At 30.9% G+C, this 17,922-nt stretch overlaps 1 protein-coding gene across 1 annotated transcript in view; it reads left to right on the top strand.

The window, feature by feature from the left end:
• LOC107457210 (CKLF-like MARVEL transmembrane domain-containing protein 7) overlaps nt 1-17,922 on the top strand; it is a 103,963-nt gene that overhangs the window by 50,656 nt on the left and 35,385 nt on the right. Inside the window, exon 2 of the mRNA XM_043052448.3 lies at nt 4,206-4,428. Within this exon, the coding sequence (XP_042908382.1) occupies nt 4,219-4,428 (210 nt within the window). The 5' untranslated portion in view covers nt 4,206-4,218. The remainder of the gene's footprint in view (nt 1-4,205; nt 4,429-17,922) is intronic.

Below are 17,922 nucleotides of genomic sequence, written 5' to 3'. Positions count from 1 at the left end.
ATTTATTGTTGTAGGTAATTTGATCCTTAGATTACTTTGTATAAATATAAAATCATTGAATATTTAAATAAAGTAAAAGAGTTTTTGTTCATTAAAGACACAACAAAAACATAACAAACGTAACATAAAAAAGACATCATAAAAACAAATTTAAATCAAAATGGTTAAAAAAATAGTTTTGATCAGGGGTCCTCAAACTTTTTAGCCTAAATGCCAAACTGACTGTACAGTAAAGTTCCAAGGGCTGAACCTTACAAAAAATAAGGTGTTTTTGAAGTTGACATATGTAAAAAATACCTGAAATACGAAATGAGGTTATGTTTTTTCACCAAAAATACCTCATTAATAAACCTCAATTTCAACCTTATTTTCACCTCCCAAAACCAACGTCATATATAACTCAGAAATAATTTATATTAGATCGGGTGAAATTATTCATACCTTAAATACACATATTTGCTTGAAGCGTAGAAGAAATAATCCGTTCACCTCTAAAATATAGTTCGTTCACCAGGAGTTGGCACTTGGCTCCGCCTTCATCATGTGGTATCGGATGATGCTATTTTGGGGAGAAGGATGTGAACAAGGCTGCTATTTGGCGATCGTATGACAAAAATATTTATTTCCCAATCTTCATGTGCATATTTTGAACATGTGCATTTTATTTCATAAACTTGTTAATATTTCTCTCTTTTTATTGAATAGTTTGTTCTTTTCGAGATATTTTGCTGGGAAAAAGTTCTTAAATATAAATTAGCTAGAATAACGAAAGGTATAATAGCTGATGATAAAGCGAAGTAAGTGACTGAAAAAGAATTCACTGTTTGTGTTTGGCCATCACCTTCTACATCAGAAAGCCTCCACACGGTTTCTTATAAGTAGTCTGCGCAGACTATTTAAAAGGTGAACAGTTTGAGAGCAGGAAACCAAATTCTATTTTAAAAGTGACTGAGGAGAATTTGTCATATATATTTGAGAATTGAATCTGTAGTGGTAGACAAGTAATAAGACAAACTAATCATATTCAAAAATTAAAAAATTTTTAGACATATGTTTGCTACCACTTTTTAATTTTTACTAGATTTTTCTATTAAAGGGCTCTTTCGTAAACTGGTTTGCCTTCATAGTGGTCTGATTGGACTACCTATAAAAAACCGTGTCAAGGCTTTGCGCGCATTATAGGTTATCTCGATTTCAAGCGGGTAAATGTTTTTCCTCTTACTCCCCCGCTCTGAAATGAACTCTGCGTCCGAGGAGGTGGAGCCAAGTGCCAACTCCTGGTGAACGAACTATACCCCTCCTCAGTAGGGTTGCTCTAAAATAGATTTCCATCAACCTAAAAACAACCTTAAGTGTGACTAAAACAACTTCATACACCTTACTTTTACACCTTGGGAGGTTTATCTAAGGTTGTTTTTGAAATCAACTTCGAATAAACCTCAAATCATACTTAACACCTCAAAAATACCCTAAATTTCTGTAGGAGGAAACCTAGCCAGTTTAGATATCATTTAGAAGAAATGGATCAATGTAAGAAAATAAGTTATCCTTGCAGTTTCGTTTTGTAACTATTTAATTTCATACCCTTTCAGTGGACGAAATAGTCAAAATTAAGTAGAATAGTTTCTATCCCATCTTTAACACCTTAGGGAAATAAAATAATAATAAAAGCATTCGTACAAAATCAGAATCAGAATGTAAATAAATAAAAAACGGTAACTTAAATGTAGGTGTTGCTAATTTTGACTTACTTACTTTGCCTTTACTTTAATTACTGTTAGTTAAATCATAGATATAATCAATATTAGTTCAAAGTATAACTAAATAATTTTATTTTGAACTAAGTAAGAATTAAATAAATCAAACAATTATAACCCCGCTCCCAAATAAATTGCTAAAGAATTACTTTGATTACCAGTTTTATCTTTTTACCCTGATTGATACGGTTTTATGCTGGCACGTATTTGTGACAGTCGGCGTGAAAGGGTTAAAATTTGGGGTATAAGGTACTTATATTATTAAAAATAACATTGACTTATAAAATTATAATAATTTAATATCTCTTACTCTTCAACTTTTAACCAACCACTTTAAATTTTGAAAAATATAAATATGAAGCAAATAACGTTATTTTGTATACGCATACGACTACTACAATGCTCTTAATGACTAAAATTTTATATTTTGACTTAAATACATAAAGACTAGCACTAGCCTTATTAACTCTTTAACAGAAGAAGAACATATAGGCGTTTAATCGCCAGAGATAAAAGATCTTGAGAGAGATGAGTATATGGCGTGAGAGTAAATTACTTTTAGTAAGTTCTTTTTACATATTTTATGTAATTATTTACAATCGAAATGCTGTATTTCATTGTGCATGTGCTGCCAATATTATCGAATAATTTCAGCAGAGCGAATGTTCAATGTCATTTATAGAGCATTAACATCCAGTGTGTTTGTTACTAGATTCAGCAACAAAGGCAGATCAACCCTTCTGATCCTATCTAGACTTAATTTATTACATTAAATTAGTTCACAGAGAACCACAAAAAGCAATAAAAGTTATTGTGTAAATATAATTGTAAGTGATTTAATTTGTGCCTGTGAAAACTTTTTTAAAATACGAATCTTTTTGAAAAAAAAAATGTGGTTTTGCAAGCGTTTTATTATTTGGATCTTTTATGCAGAAACATGATAGTTTCGTCTAACAGAATATATTAATAGTATAAATCTGTATATTCGGGTCGTTCAGAAATTCATCTTGATTTTCAATAGGCTGAGTTCCCAAAAGCTCGCTAAAACTCTAAAAGTGATAGCAAAATTTCTACTATAAAATATTGATCACTAAATTTTCCCTTATCGAAAGTTTAGAAACTGATTGTAATTATAGCAGTCTGTTTATTTGATAAATATGATCGAAATTGAAGTGGTTTCGAAATTAGAAAAAAATTAAATTGCTTTGATTAGTGGTTTGCTGCCACATGCAATCGAAAATCGTGCTCGTAAAAACTTTCCAGACTTTTTAAATGCAAGGATAATTAAAAGTATATTAAATCAAACTTATATATTAAATCAGGTACAGGAATCAAGCAGGAATGAAAAAATTTTGCTACCTCATTAAATGCAGAAATAAAATATTCAAGGAAATCCGCAGTAATTTACAAGGATGTCTTAAGTTTGTTAAAATCAAATGACAGCGATGAAATTAAAATCCAAAACAGAAAGCGTAAATGGCTCTTGGGAATAAAAATTATGGGTAATTTCAGCCGTAAAATGTTTATATGACACTCGAACGTAAAGGGAGACACTCCTTTGGTACCTTAATGCAATGTAATGCATGCAGAGTGCACAGCAATTTTTTTAACGCATGCATGCGGGCAACTTTTCCAAAAAATGTATGACAGGTGTTAGAGATTGAAATTTTTTAAAAAGTTGGTGCAAACTTGTCACTACAGCTATAATTTTAGCTTAAAAGAAATTACGATGAATAATTGTAGTACAAATTACGTTGGATTACGTGGCTGGGTGGCGCAGTTGGTTTGTCGTCGGCCTTCTGAGCCCAAGTCTGCGGGTTCGATCCCCGGACCAGACGCCAGATTTTCGGGATGCAGAAAAATCCTAAGCGACCATGTCGTATGATTATGCGGCATGTAAAAGATCCCTGGAGTGCCTTATTGGCTCTTGGCATTTCCGGCAAAATTAAATTCCTAGTGCACTTTAGCATCCAAATAGAGTCTCGGTGCTGCCATCTAGTGTTTCAGAAACTAGACGTCCAAATTAACTTGACCAACAGTATCTCACGCATTGTGGTGGTCCTGAAAGAGTGAATACCACCTCTGGAGAACGCACTAGGTCTGCTCATCAGCAAGACCGATTGTGCAGCTCATTGGGAAAAAAAACATTAGATACTGAATCATTTATGTTTGTGGTCATCACGAATTTGTTTGGATAATTTCTCTGAAAAACAGTATGGAAAAGACGTAGTTCTGCAACCTTTTTTTAAACTTTTGCATGGATTGCAGAAATTTAAAAAATTTATTTTCAAGTGACCCACATGTGTTAACAGGGAATTGAATTTTCCTTATGGTATTTTCGTGTAGTAATTTTTGAATTTAAATTTTTCAAACGAGCTAATGACTGCGTCCTTTTTTACAATAATAATTATATATACCACAATAAACAGCAGTTTTTATGTCTTCCAGGTGAGAAGCCAAAATGGCGTCTCCTAATTTTCAAGTGACACTTCAAGCCGATCCGAATCAGATGGCACAGGCTGCTGGTTACATGGCCTCCCAAGGGGACTACATGCAACAACAGGGAATTCCTACAGAAGGTCTCCCACAGAGCGGAAAGCTGCCTGTCTCCATAAGATTTGATCCAAGCTACATAAAGACATTCCCAGGAATGCTGAAAATAGCAGAAATAGTAAGAATGTGCAGCTCCATTTGTTTTTCAATCAGTTAGTAATTAGGTGTTAAGAAATCCTAACAGACAGTGCATTATTCTGTCGTTCTCTACTAAAAACTACTTAACTAACTACTTAACTAAAATAAAATTATTCTGACTCCATTTTTAAAACAACAAAAAATTTTCCATTTTTACAAAAAAAATCCTTTTTTTTACACAAAAAAAACACCCACAGGTGGAGAAGTTGTATATATTGTAGAACTCTTTTATTGAGAGGGAATAGTTAATTAAAGTTTTGTTTAACGTTAAAAAAACATATATATAAAACCCTGTTATGACAAGGGCAATTAGAATTAAACCCGGTATTTTCCTTAAACTGATAGCTTAATTTTATTCAAGCTATCAGAAAAGAATAGATTTTTATTAAGAATAATCCTTTTGTAAGGATTTCAAAAATAATTCTCCAATTTAAAACGTCTTCAAAAATTATGTGTAGACAAACAATAAAAAGAAATAATGTCCTCTAATGTCTTTTCATGAGCCTCACATTTGTAGAAGCAGTAACTTACTGAAGGTGTCGTAATTCAAGACACTGAAGAGATTTATTATTACTCAATGTGTCCGTGTGCATGCTTCTGACCAAATGTTCTAAGTACAGTATCTGACCGTTGTGAGGTTCTGACAGTGGTGGCAACAACTACAAAATGTCCTATAATCAATGGATGTTAGGAATTATCTTTTCGTGCCATGCGTGATGTACTACATTAATTTATTGCTGAAGTTCAATCTAAAAATATTAAAATGTCAGTCCAATGAAGGGTTAATTAACAATTTTTAAATTTTAAGTCGTCCTGATACATATTATAGTTCACTTTTTCACGGTGCACGAAAGAAAAAAACACTCTGAATAAGTTCTATCTAATGATTCTATTTTCGCATTCTAGGCCATAAACTTTATCATAGAAATGCAGATTGCATAAAAATTAATGCATAATAATTGAGTTTATCATAAAAATGCAGATTAATTTGAGCAGGCAATATTTTAAGCTAAAAAAATCAGACACAAAAACGTACTTTCTCTGAATAAATCTAGCTTCTTTTAATGATTTTGGATTCTTTATACCCAAAGTACAAGGGTAGCCATGATTTGGAAACTAAAGTCCTCGAACCCTATGTTTAATACTCCGACTCTGCGTTAAATGATATAACTATACATTTGAAAAAAAAGGTTATGCTAAAGCCTCACAAAATCGATCCTGCTGTTAAAAATTACATTTTATTTTCGAGGTATTGATATTTGTATAAAGAAAAAGGAAGTTCGAAAACGTCCAGAAAACTTTTTCAGAATATTCATTTTAGACTTTAATATTTCATTAATTTTTATAATTTAAACAAAATCATTGAAAAAGAAAACTATTTCCTTGACAGAATCTAGTTCAGCCTTCGACCTTTCGTCAAGCATTTCATCAACCTAAATGAACAGAGTGCCAAAATATTGTATTTTTCATGTACTGCGATTAACGCTGCACGTGATGGTGTTTCTAACAGCTCTTTCGTGTTGGCCGTTCTGTTGTCTCAATAATGTTCCTCACGTGCATCGAGAGCAGATGTAGTCTTAGTTATAGAAGTAGGGCTGAGTCTGTTGAGAATGCCAATAGCATAGACCCATAGAATAATGCTTAGTCTGTTATGGCACTGTTGGATATGGGACTAAATAAATATTGCTAAAACAGTACCAGACGCTTAACATTTGTTGAGTTGTTATTCTAACATCTAAAATCGCTGGAATGACTATACTTTTCAACGGCAGATCATTTTCTGAATAATTGTTGAGTTCTGATTCTAGCATTTAAAAAAGCTGAAATATTAATACTTATCAACTTAAAGTTATTTGCCGAATTTGTTGAGTTTTAATTCTATCAATTCAAGGGACTGAAATGCTTATACTTTTTAACTGAAAGTTATTTGTCTAATGCCGTATGCTCAACATTTGTTGAGCTTTGATTCTAACATTTCAAAAAGCTGAAATATTAATACTCTTCAACTGAAAGTTATTTGCTCAATTTGATGAGTTTTGTTTCTAACAATAAAGGGGCAGAAATGTTTATAATTTTAACTGAAGGTTATTTGCTGAACTTAACCTTAGTAGCGAAAAGTATTTTTGTAGAAATTCAACAAACATTTTAACCGGTTAACGCCCAGCGTCATAAATTTAGGACAGTTCCTTTTTTCAAAGACATTCATAGCGGTGGGAAACTTTTTTCAGTATTTTCATTTATCTGGGTGAATTGAAGGATTTTCAGATACCACAATGATTTAGTTATTTCTGATTAGATTTAGAATTATAAGGAACAAGTACGTTTCGATCAATCAAAGACTTTTTGAATGCCTTAACAGTAAAAAAACCAATTAATTTCGTTAATACCACTTTTTCCATAAAACCACTTTTTGCATAATTTCAATTTTTAAAATTCGGGTCAAAACAGGTTAAGTCGTTGATTATTATGATATTGGCTACGTAATTATTATCAGAACTTCGAATAAAAAGTAGCGCATAAATACTTCCAAGTATTTAGTGATTTTAACCTCTTCAATTAATCTCTTCGTCAATTAACCTCTTCAAGACGGGTGAATCATATAAGCATTCTCAAGGTGGCGACAAAAGATAAAAGGGTTTAAGGTAAGGGTAAAGGGATCAGGATAAAAAAGATAAAACTTGTAGCCATACTATTTTTGTAGCAGTGCATTTGTGGGCAATGTTATAATAATTTGATTATTTTAAATCCCCACTGCTTACTTCGAAAGATAATTTATATAGTTAATGATTCAATGTATAGATTAACTTTAATTAAAGTAAAAGCATAATGTTAGGTTTACCAGGAAGTTTAGTCCGCGAAAGTACACACCATATTTTACAGTAATGTGAAGGGTTCTTTCAGAAAGAAAAGTGGTAAAGTATTTTCCCGTTAATTCAAATTTAATATTCTAGATTATAGAGTCACGACTATATGGTGCAAAGGATATATATGCATACCTGACAATATTTAATCTTTACGAGGATGATTTTCCCTAGTGGCAGTTAACAAGAATTTAAATTACAATTTTAAGCAGAAACACATGCTTGATTTTGAAGTAGCTTTTGCGGGCAATCAGTACAGTATTACATATTATAATATATGATTATTTTTTTTAAAAATAGTGGTGATTAAAATGGTTATAAATTAAGTTTATATATATGCATGGAACATATGAAAAGAGTACATTTTATTACTACTTTAAATATATAAATAAAATTTTACGCCAAATGCGTAAAAGTTGGCAGGTATATGCATAAATATTCAAACTTTTAACGAAAGTATTCGACAGAACTAGAAGTGGTACATCTGATGTATACATTTAAAGGTAACTACCTACCACTTTTTTTTTACAAAGGCAACTTTTGCATCGCTTATAGCAGGGTTTCTTAACCTGTGGTTCATGAACCCCTAAGGGGTCCATGAGCTATATTTTGGGGGTCCGCTGACTACTCCTAATTTTTAAAACGTTGGGAAGCCTACCCATTGCTTGTAAGAAGAACTATTGTAGCTATAATTCCGTTTGCTGCAGTGTATCTTTGCGAAGCGGGATTTTCCACAATTGTGACAATAAAAATATAACATCGAAATCGATTGAATGTTGAACATGATATACTAGTTGCTTTGTCGAAAACCATCCCCCAATTAAAATTATTTATTAGGGAAAAGCAGCAGCAACCTTCACATTTAAAATTTTAATTTTAAAAATTTTGTATACTATTAAAATAATAAAATTAAATGTTTTCTAATAATTGATGTTTTTTGCAATTATTTTTTTTCATAGGGGGGTGGTCCGTGACTTCTTAAAAATTTTTAAAAGGGATCCACTATATCAAAAAGGTTAAGAAACACTACTTTATAGAATAGGGCATGTTCTTTTGCGGACAGAATTTTCTGTAGACCCAATAAGTCTGTGAAACTACCTACGAATATATTTAACACATTGCTGACCGGCAACTTTTCTGAAAATTACCCCCATGTGCCCGGCTATTGTTTTGAAAGTGGATCTGGAAGGAAAACAATAAAAATAAACTTTAAAAATTTTTAATTTTTTATGCCATATGATGAAAAGTATTACGTGTGATAGCAGCACGTAATAAGTTTTGCAAATATATCATGTTTCGTAAATTTATAATAAATTGGTACAGAATTAAATAGTAAAACTTGAAAAGAAAGGAAAATTACGCCCACTTTTTAAAATAATCAACACGAGATCACTGCTAACGAAAACACGAGATAACTCGTGACCGGTCAGCAATGCGTTAAGCTAGCGCTTTTAACTTTTTTCCAACCTGATTCTGTGTTAGGGTTCAATTAAAATTCTTCGGGCTTGGGCAGCTCGAACTTTCCAAAACGAACCCGAACTCATCTTTAATCATCGGGATAACTAAAAAGTATCGATATTTCACGATGTATCGACAAATCTCTTTACTGCAGTTCATTTTAAAAATGTTTTGTTGAAACCATATGCGCAAAAATATTTTACAAGTCTTAGATTTTTAGGGGGGGGGGGAGTTATTCTAAAGAATTCTAAAGAGATCATTAATGTTAAAAAAACCATCTGTGTATGAAAAAAACAAACATTTGCAAAAATCTTTTCAAATATGTATACTTAAGCATAATCTCTTTAAGTATTTGCATAGAAAAACCATTTCTCTAACTTTAAATGCATATTTACTCGCTTTGTTGCGGCTAGGTTTTATAGATAGTAATCAATTATTTACTTTCAGTTGTGGAAAGTAGCGGAAGTAGCATACTTTAAATAAGATTGATTCAATTAGAAGTTATCGTTTCCTTTTCTTTTGCCTCAGTATAATCTCGTATTTTTATATTCACGAAGAAGTTTAAAGAAAAAGGATTTGCTACATTTTATAAGAGTTACAGTTCGTGAAATGTTATGTTTTTAGCACCGAGTTTGATATCAAGCTGATTTTTTAACAGTCAAAGAGAATTAATTTAGGCACTAATCTACTTAAATTTTGGGATAAACGGAACTGCTCTTAATTCAAGCTTTAAAGTATTGAAAATCTAAGTTCATTACAAAAAAAAAAGTGTAAGCATTTTTTACGTTTTGACTTATTTATATGAGAAAAAAAATTAGTTTTTTTAAATTTCACCAGGTCTTAAAGGGTTATAGAATCCGATTTTTTTTCAATATATTTTTTTAAAAGGTCTTAATTTTAAGCCGTGGTGGCTCGCAGAACATAGAGTGTTCGACTTCCAATAAGGTGAACCGGTTACGAAACCCAGCGAACGCTGGTCTATGCGAGTTCCGCATCTGGCCCGCACCGACCACAATACTGACGTAAAATATCCTCAGTGATAGACGGATCATGGGTTAGAGTCCCCTTGCCGACAGGCTAACCGTGGGAGGGTTCTGTGATTTTCCTCCCCATATCATGCAAATGCGGTTAGTTCCATCAAAGAGTCCTCGACTAAGGCAAATTTCTCAAAATACTTGATTCAGAAGTTCCCTTGTCTTCTGAATGGGGTTCAAAATTAGAAGACTACGGAGTTGTACATTAGTAGTCGTAAACCCAAAATTACGTCAACTGTTCAACGACGGTTTTAAACTAAAAAACGTCTTAATTAAAATTTAATTTTATGCTTGGTAAGAAAGGGCTCTAAAATTACTAATTTAAATTAACGTTTAAAAAGTTACAAAATATTTTTGTTTAAAAAATAAAGGCAAATTTCAGAATTAAAACTACGAATTTTTCATGTCACAATTTATGCTTTACAGCCGAATTGTAAAGCATGAATTTCAAATTAATTTTTCTCCTAGATCAATACTATGATCAGCTGTTTTTTAAAATAAAATTTTAAAAAAAATTATAAAGACAATGAAGCAGAACTAAACATATTGTTTAATATTGAATTTTTAAAGAAAATTTCTTTTTTCTTTCACGCTTAGACTTTTTTTTTAAGTTTAAAACCTCGATAGCATTATACAAAATCTACATACGAAATTTCAAAGTATTCCAGAATAAACTTTTTTCGTAAGTGTGTTAAGGGCCGTTCAAAAAGTACGTACATCTCGAAGGGGGGAGGGGATTTGCTATTTTGTACGGTTTTGTACAAAATAGCAAATCCCCTCCCCCCTTCGGGATGGGAGGAGGTATTATACAAAGTACGTACATTATAAGCAAACACTAAATTTAAATTTGACTTTTTCCAACACATGTATTATACACATGTTTGTTTATTGGGTGTTATAGTTTAAATAATTTAAATGAATAAATTATTTTAAATAAATATTTAATTTTATTTAAAATATAATTGTTTTAATTTTTATGAAAAAGGGGATAGACTAATAAAATGTACGTACTCTAAGGGGGGAGTAAGACCTTATGTACTAAGGGGGGAGGGTGTTAAAATTTCTCCATTTTTGTGTACGTACTTTTTGAACGGCCCCTTAGCATAAAGAAATTTTCTTTAAATCAATGTTCTTCAGAAAATGCATTCAAAATGCAAGTAAATTCTAACAAAAAAAAATGCATTATTCGAAAGCAAATTTCTAAAATTGAATTTTATTTGTCTTAAAAATATAATTTAATCAAATAAATAAAGGTTAAAATACTCAAACCATTACAAAAACATTTTAAATTCGTTTTCGTTACTTTGCTTTGAGTTTCGATTTCGTCTGTCAACATACTTAAAAACAACCAATAACTGCATTTCTAATAATCGGAGATCAAAAATTTGAAGGTTTTGGGAAAGGTAATGAACTCAAATTAGTTACTAGTCAGTTTTTTAGTTTAGTTTCGATTTCGTCTGTCAACGTGAGGAAAAACAATTATAACTTCATTTTTAATAATCGAAGATCAATTTAAAAGCTTTTGGAAATCTAATGAAGTTCAAATATGGATAATTAAAAAGAAAAAAATGTTTCTTCGAAATTGCCGATTTTCACCTAATCGGATAATTTAAACTTAGTGAATATTTTATTCATTTTGTAACTAATTTGGTTGGAAAATAGAGCAATAGTACAGGCTGGGTCTTAAGAGGTTAGTTAATCTCACAAATGAATTAAGTATTTTTAATAACCGTCGTTAAACAGCCGACACAATATATTGTGTTTACGACTACTAATGATCAACTCCATAGCCTTGTAATTTTAACCCGATCCTGAAGACAAGGGAACTCCAGGATCAAGTATTGGGAGAAATTTGCCTTCGTGGAGGATCTTTTGATTGAACTAACCCGCATTTGTGTTACATGGAGAGGAAGATCATGAGAACCTCCTACGGCAAGGAGACTCTAACCCATGATCCTCTACCACTGAGGATATTTCACGTCCGCACTGTGGTCGCGGTGCAAGCCGGATGTGGAATTCATATCGACCAGCCATAGCTGGGATTCAAACCTGGTTCACCTCATTGGAAGGCGAATGCTCTATCCCTCGAGTCAAAACGGCTCCAAACTGTATAGGTTGTTAAAATGTTTACGTTTAAAATGTTGTTTGTCTAGCGATATTGTAGAGCAGTGTTTCCCAAAGTGTGGTACGCGTACCCCCAGGGGTACGGGAACAGTTTAGCGGGGGTACGCGTTCTTATGCAAAATATCTTGCAACATATGAGAATTTTAAAAAAATTTATTTAAAAACAAAACTAGCCATGAAAATGTACGATTACGTATTTTTCTATTGGCTATTTTTTGCAGAGTTAACAGTTAATAATTAGTGATGTCAACAGCCAGTTGTGATTTGTAACTTTTTTTTTAATAGTAAAAAATACATTAATTTTTTTATTGGGGGTACACAGCGTTACGAAAAATTTAGAAAGGGTACACAAAATTCATAAGTTTGGGAAACACTGTTGTAGAGGAATGAAACTATAAAATAGTTGTTCGGAAGTTCTACTCACTTTACATAATGTTTACATAATGTACTTACTAACTTTACTTAATGTACTTACTCACTTCACAGAATGTGGAAATTCAATTGTCTTTATCTTTTTGTTACCTACAATTTTTTCTAAGTGCCTTCTGGTCCAAATATAACTATTTATATTATTAATGTTTATATTTATATATTATTAATATGATAAACAACTCTATCATGGTTTTGCAAAAAAAACAAATTGTCATAATCTTACTATATAATACTTGTGCTTACTAAATAATACATAAGCCGTTAAGTTAAAATTGCTGAAAAAATAGTAAAAGGCATACAAAATATTGGAAAAGAACTTCTCCATTGTGTAATCCTAAGTTATCTTATCATAATTTATTTTTATTTTGAAATTTTCTTTCTATTCTGAATTCGAAATTTTACGGCTTTCTCTAGGTTTGTCTGAATTCACTTCTTCTGTACTTTAAATTTTAAATTAGTTTTAGAGGTGAAAGCTAATTTTCATCGAAAAGTTGTGGTATGCCGTCCTCTTAAATTCTTTAATAACCTTACATCACGTCAAATGTCAACACTGCTGTTGCATTTCTGTGACCTGCAGAGTGGTCCGCATGGTATTTTTTAGTCACAAGTTTAATAACAATTAAATATCCTCAAATTAATTATTGAATGTTGATTTTTTTTATTCCATTTTACTTCTTGTATATTTTTCTACACTCCTGCGCAATATGAAGTTTTTAAGTTTTATTGGTTTTGCACAGCAAGACAAAATAAAACACATAGTTGAGCACCCAAAACATAAATGGGAGTGACTATTTCGATTTTTAATATAGACAGAAAGCAAAGTATTGAATTCTATGTTTATTTTCTTTAAATTTTAAGAGAATAAAACCAAATCGGTTTTCCTGTTGTTCCTTTTTTTGTGTTGCGTAACTGAGTTATAACTTTGTCAATTTGGATTTCAACATTTACTTTTCTCAGCAAAACTAGAAATAAAATTCCTTCTGTGGAAGAAATCAATACCATTCACGAAGGCTTTTTTTAAATTAAAACTCGCTTGACTTCTGTACAAAAATTAATCTAAAAACGTACAAGTTCGCGAGCCTAGAAAATTATAAAATAATATATGTAAAACCGTGAATGACCAAAATCAAGAGAATGTCGACTTTCACCGGTGAATGTCAACAATCACCATAGTCGCTTTGGTGAATGTCCAAAATATTTGTTCCATCCTAATTGATATTAATTTATTCGATGATATTATTATATTTAGTTAATATTTTAATATCTGCTGAGGGTGGATTTGGAGAAACGTCAGTGTAAGGAGTAATGATTAAATGCCTATTGGGCATTGGTACTTTGACCTTTAGAAACATCGATGTAGGGCATACCGGGCAAATGTAAAGCGGGTAGTTACATAGATCCTTAAAAAAGCATTGATATAGGTCATACCAGGCCAATAGGGTCATACCGGGGAATGGCACTTAACTAGACCTAGTATATGGGCAAATCTCTAGAACCTTTAACTTTTCATATTAAAATAAAATTAAAAAAAATAATAGGCACACTATTTTTACACCTCCAGAATTGTTTGAAAATGTATGAAATATCAGAAAATAATCATGGACATCAAAAATTTTGATGCCCTTATAAGTATAAACAAAAAATAAAAATTTTTGAATTTTCCTTATTTACCCTTTATTTTTCATCAAAAATTATTAGTATCATAAATGAATTGAAAAATTTTAATATTAATAAGTTTAATTGCTATAAAATGTACAAATAGGCTTACTTTAATTATTTTCAATCAAAAATATTTTCAATTAATAAAACATAGGGAAAAAACTAAGTTCTGATATGTTAAATTCAATTAATTAATCCTGAGGTTACGGTTTGACAGGGCTACGGTCTGGACAACCTAGGGAAAACTTTACTCAGAACACACAACACAGAAAATAAATTGGGCAATGAGAAACGTGTGATCAAAATTTTGATTGATTTTAACATTTACTTTTTAGATCAGGTTACGGTTTTGACATCGTTACTGCTACCTCACCGAATGACAGCTTGTGATAAATTCGATAAATTTATAATTACTGCAAATAAAAATATTGATCTATAATAATGATACAAGTTTGTTCTACTTTAAATAAGCTTTTGTAATATCACTAAAATAAAACTCGCAGAATTGGATTGTATACCTTATTTTTCAATTTTCGATGGTTATGGTTTGACGTGACAAACTTTAAGTGTTTGCAAACGTCAATATTCACGAAAAATATCATTCAAGAAAATATGATAGTACAGCTGAGCTACTAAATTATGGTTTTAGTGATTTTCAGTTTTTTTTAAACAGAATACATATTGAAAAAAAAATGTTTAAACACTCTAAGCGACACTTATGAAAAGTTGTCAAATGTTGAATTGAATTAAGAAATGAAAGCCAAAAGCAAGTTACTCGCGATCAAAACTGTGCGTATCTTAAAGTTAGTAATGCATAGTTACTCCTGTAATTTTATTAGAATTAATTTTCCCTTATTATGTTATATATTTATAAGAAAAGCTTGAACACACCATAGGTTAAAGGTTCTAGAGATTTGCCCATATATTTTGGACATTTACCAAAGCGACAATGTGATTGTCAACATTCACAGGTGGAAGTCAGTTTCCGTCATTCACAGTAACACTACTGATAAATGAACTTTTTTTCGAATAAAATAGGCATAGCATTTAGTTTCAAATCAGATCGGAACTGATTCAACTGATATTAAAACCTAATGAAGCATAAATCTATGCATGAAATCTACCACACCTTTTGAAAATGATATCAATTCTAGTATATGACTTGCATGAATGATCCATTGCTCAATATTACCAACATGCATTGATTAGTTATGATCAGATAAACTGACCCATTAAGTAAATACCGCCATTGAAATCTTCCTTAAGTTAACGCCCTAATGTTTCATTTGATGGCTTATTCTATATTTTACTAAAATCATATTATCTAAGCTTATTGTCAGCCAGGCAGTTATATATGCTTGGCTTACAATTGGCTTAGATTTTGAAGCTTTAACAAAATTTATGGGGTTTAAATCATGCACAAATGCCCCATTATTGTGTTTAGTTTATGAAGCACGTTTAAAGTATTAAGACACGTTGCTTACATGTAATAAAATTTCTTACAATTTGTATGCAAGAAAGACAAAGCGCACTTTAAGGAAAACATATTGCAGGCACATTTTATCGGCAGCGGTATTCTTACACAGCCAAACGACAAAATCCTTTAAAAATTTAAATATCCATTCACAGAAACGATTTATTGATTACTAACATTTAACTGAATTGCCTTTCTATTTATTTATTTGGCTGCTATAGTAGAAACTTTATACACCAAATACTTAAATGTTATAAGATTTATTATTAAAAAAAAAAGTTAATATTGTTATATACGTACTCTACTAATAGGATATTGCAAATAAACTATTCTTAACTATTCTTATTCTATTATAAATTTATCTTAAATGATAATAAAAAGCTTGTTCCTGCTACGTATTGGGTAATGTTAAACTTACAACTTTTGTTACATTTCTAAAATTTCATTTCTGGGTTTTGAAATTAGTGCTTAAGCAATTTTTTCTGCTTAAGCAATTTGTGAACAAAACAAAAAATAGATATTTTTGAATCTCGGGGTAGTATTTTCTGAGATCGAAACTGATAATTTTTACATACATATTAGGGCGAAAATAGATTTTACGTACTTATTAAGTACATATAAGCTGGAATAGAACACCAGACTCTCTTTAAAATGTTTCTATTTATTTATAGTTTTCTTTGATTTATGTCTAAAAAATATTCTCTTGAGTATATTTTTATTTAAATTATGAACAAGATAACCTTTTTATACCGTACTAAATTTTTAATAATATCCATTCTCATTAAAATGATCAGTGAAATCCGATTTCAAAAGGATGGAACGTAAATCCCAATTTTTAAAAAATGTGCTGTTGAATTTAATTTCCCAAAAAGTACACTGAAATACAGTTTCTGAAATATTTGTAGAGAAATCCAATTTCTCTAAGATACGTTTTAGAATCCGATATCTGAGAGATGCACTGTGAAATCCAGTTTTTGAAATATTTGTAGAGAAATCCAATTTCTCTAAGATACGTTTTAGAATCCGATATCTGAGAGATGCACTGTGAAATCCAGTTTCTGAGATATTTGTATAGAAATCCAATTTCTCTAAGATACGTTTTAGATTCCGATATCTCAGAGATGCACTGTGAAATCCAGTCTCTGAAATATTTGTAGAGAAATCCAATTTCTCTAAGATACGTTTTAGAATCCGATATCTGAGAGATGCACTTTGAAATCCAGTTTCTGAAATATTTGTAGAGAAATCCAATTTCTCTAAGATACGATTTAGAATCCGATATCTGAGAGATGCACTGTGAAATCCAGTCTCTGAAATAATTGTAGAGAAATCCAATTTCTCTAAGATACGTTTTAGAATCCGATATCTGAGAGATGCACTGTGAAATCCAGTCTCTGAAATATTTGTAGAGAAATCCAATTTCTCTAAGATACGTTTTAGAATCCGATATCTGAGAGATGTATTGTGAAATCTAGTTTCTGAAATATTTGTAGAGAAATCCAATTTCTCTAAGATACGTTTTAGAATCCGATATCTGAAAGATGCACTGTGAAATCCACTTTCGGAAATATTTGTAGAGAAATCCAATTTCTCTAAGATACGTTTTAGAATCCGATATCTGAGAGATACACTGTGAAATCCAGTTTCTGAAATATTTCTAAAGAAATCCAATTTCTCTAAGATACGCTTTAGAATCCGATATCTGAGAGATGCACTGTGAAATCCAGTTTTTGAAATATTTGTAGAGAAATCCAATTTCTCTAAGATACGTTTTAGAATCCGATATCTGAGAGATGCACTGTGAAATCCAGTTTTTGAAATATTTGTAGAGAAATCCAATTTCTCTAAGATACGTTTTAGAATCCGATATCTGAGAGATTCACTGTGAAATCCAGTTTTTGAAATATTTGTAGAGAAATCCAATTTCTCTAAGATACGTTTTAGAATCCGATATCTGAGAGATGCACTGTGAAATCCAGTTTTTGAAATATTTGTAGAGAAATCCAATTTCTCTAAGATACGTTTTAGAATCCGATATCTGAGAGATTCACTGTGAAATCCACTTTCTTAAAGATGAACAATAAAATATAATTTCTAAAAGATTTGCCGTGAGATGCAGTTTTTGAACAAGATATAAAAATTCCATTTTTAAAAGGAGTGCAATAAAATCAAATTCCTTAAAGATGTGCAAATAATTTTTTTTAAACTTTTGAATTACCTTAACCAAATATTGTAAGAAAAAAGCTACATCTTATTAAAATATATGTCTTATCTTTATAACGACTCATCAAAAGGAATCATTTTCTACAGAAATTTCAAAGTTTTCTCGATTTATCCAAGCATTTATCCTACTCTAAGGAATAAATTAAAAAAATTTTAAACATATATATTATTTAAAACTAATTCAAACATAGTATGTTAGATAAATATTG

This window comes from Parasteatoda tepidariorum, chromosome 4 (genome assembly GCF_982258835.1).
Source record: "Parasteatoda tepidariorum strain Cologne lab strain chromosome 4, Ptep-v5.0, whole genome shotgun sequence".
NCBI lineage: Eukaryota > Metazoa > Arthropoda > Arachnida > Araneae > Theridiidae > Parasteatoda > Parasteatoda tepidariorum.
The sequence above is the reverse complement of the archived record's forward strand: the minus strand, read 5'-3'. Positions and strand labels throughout refer to the sequence as shown.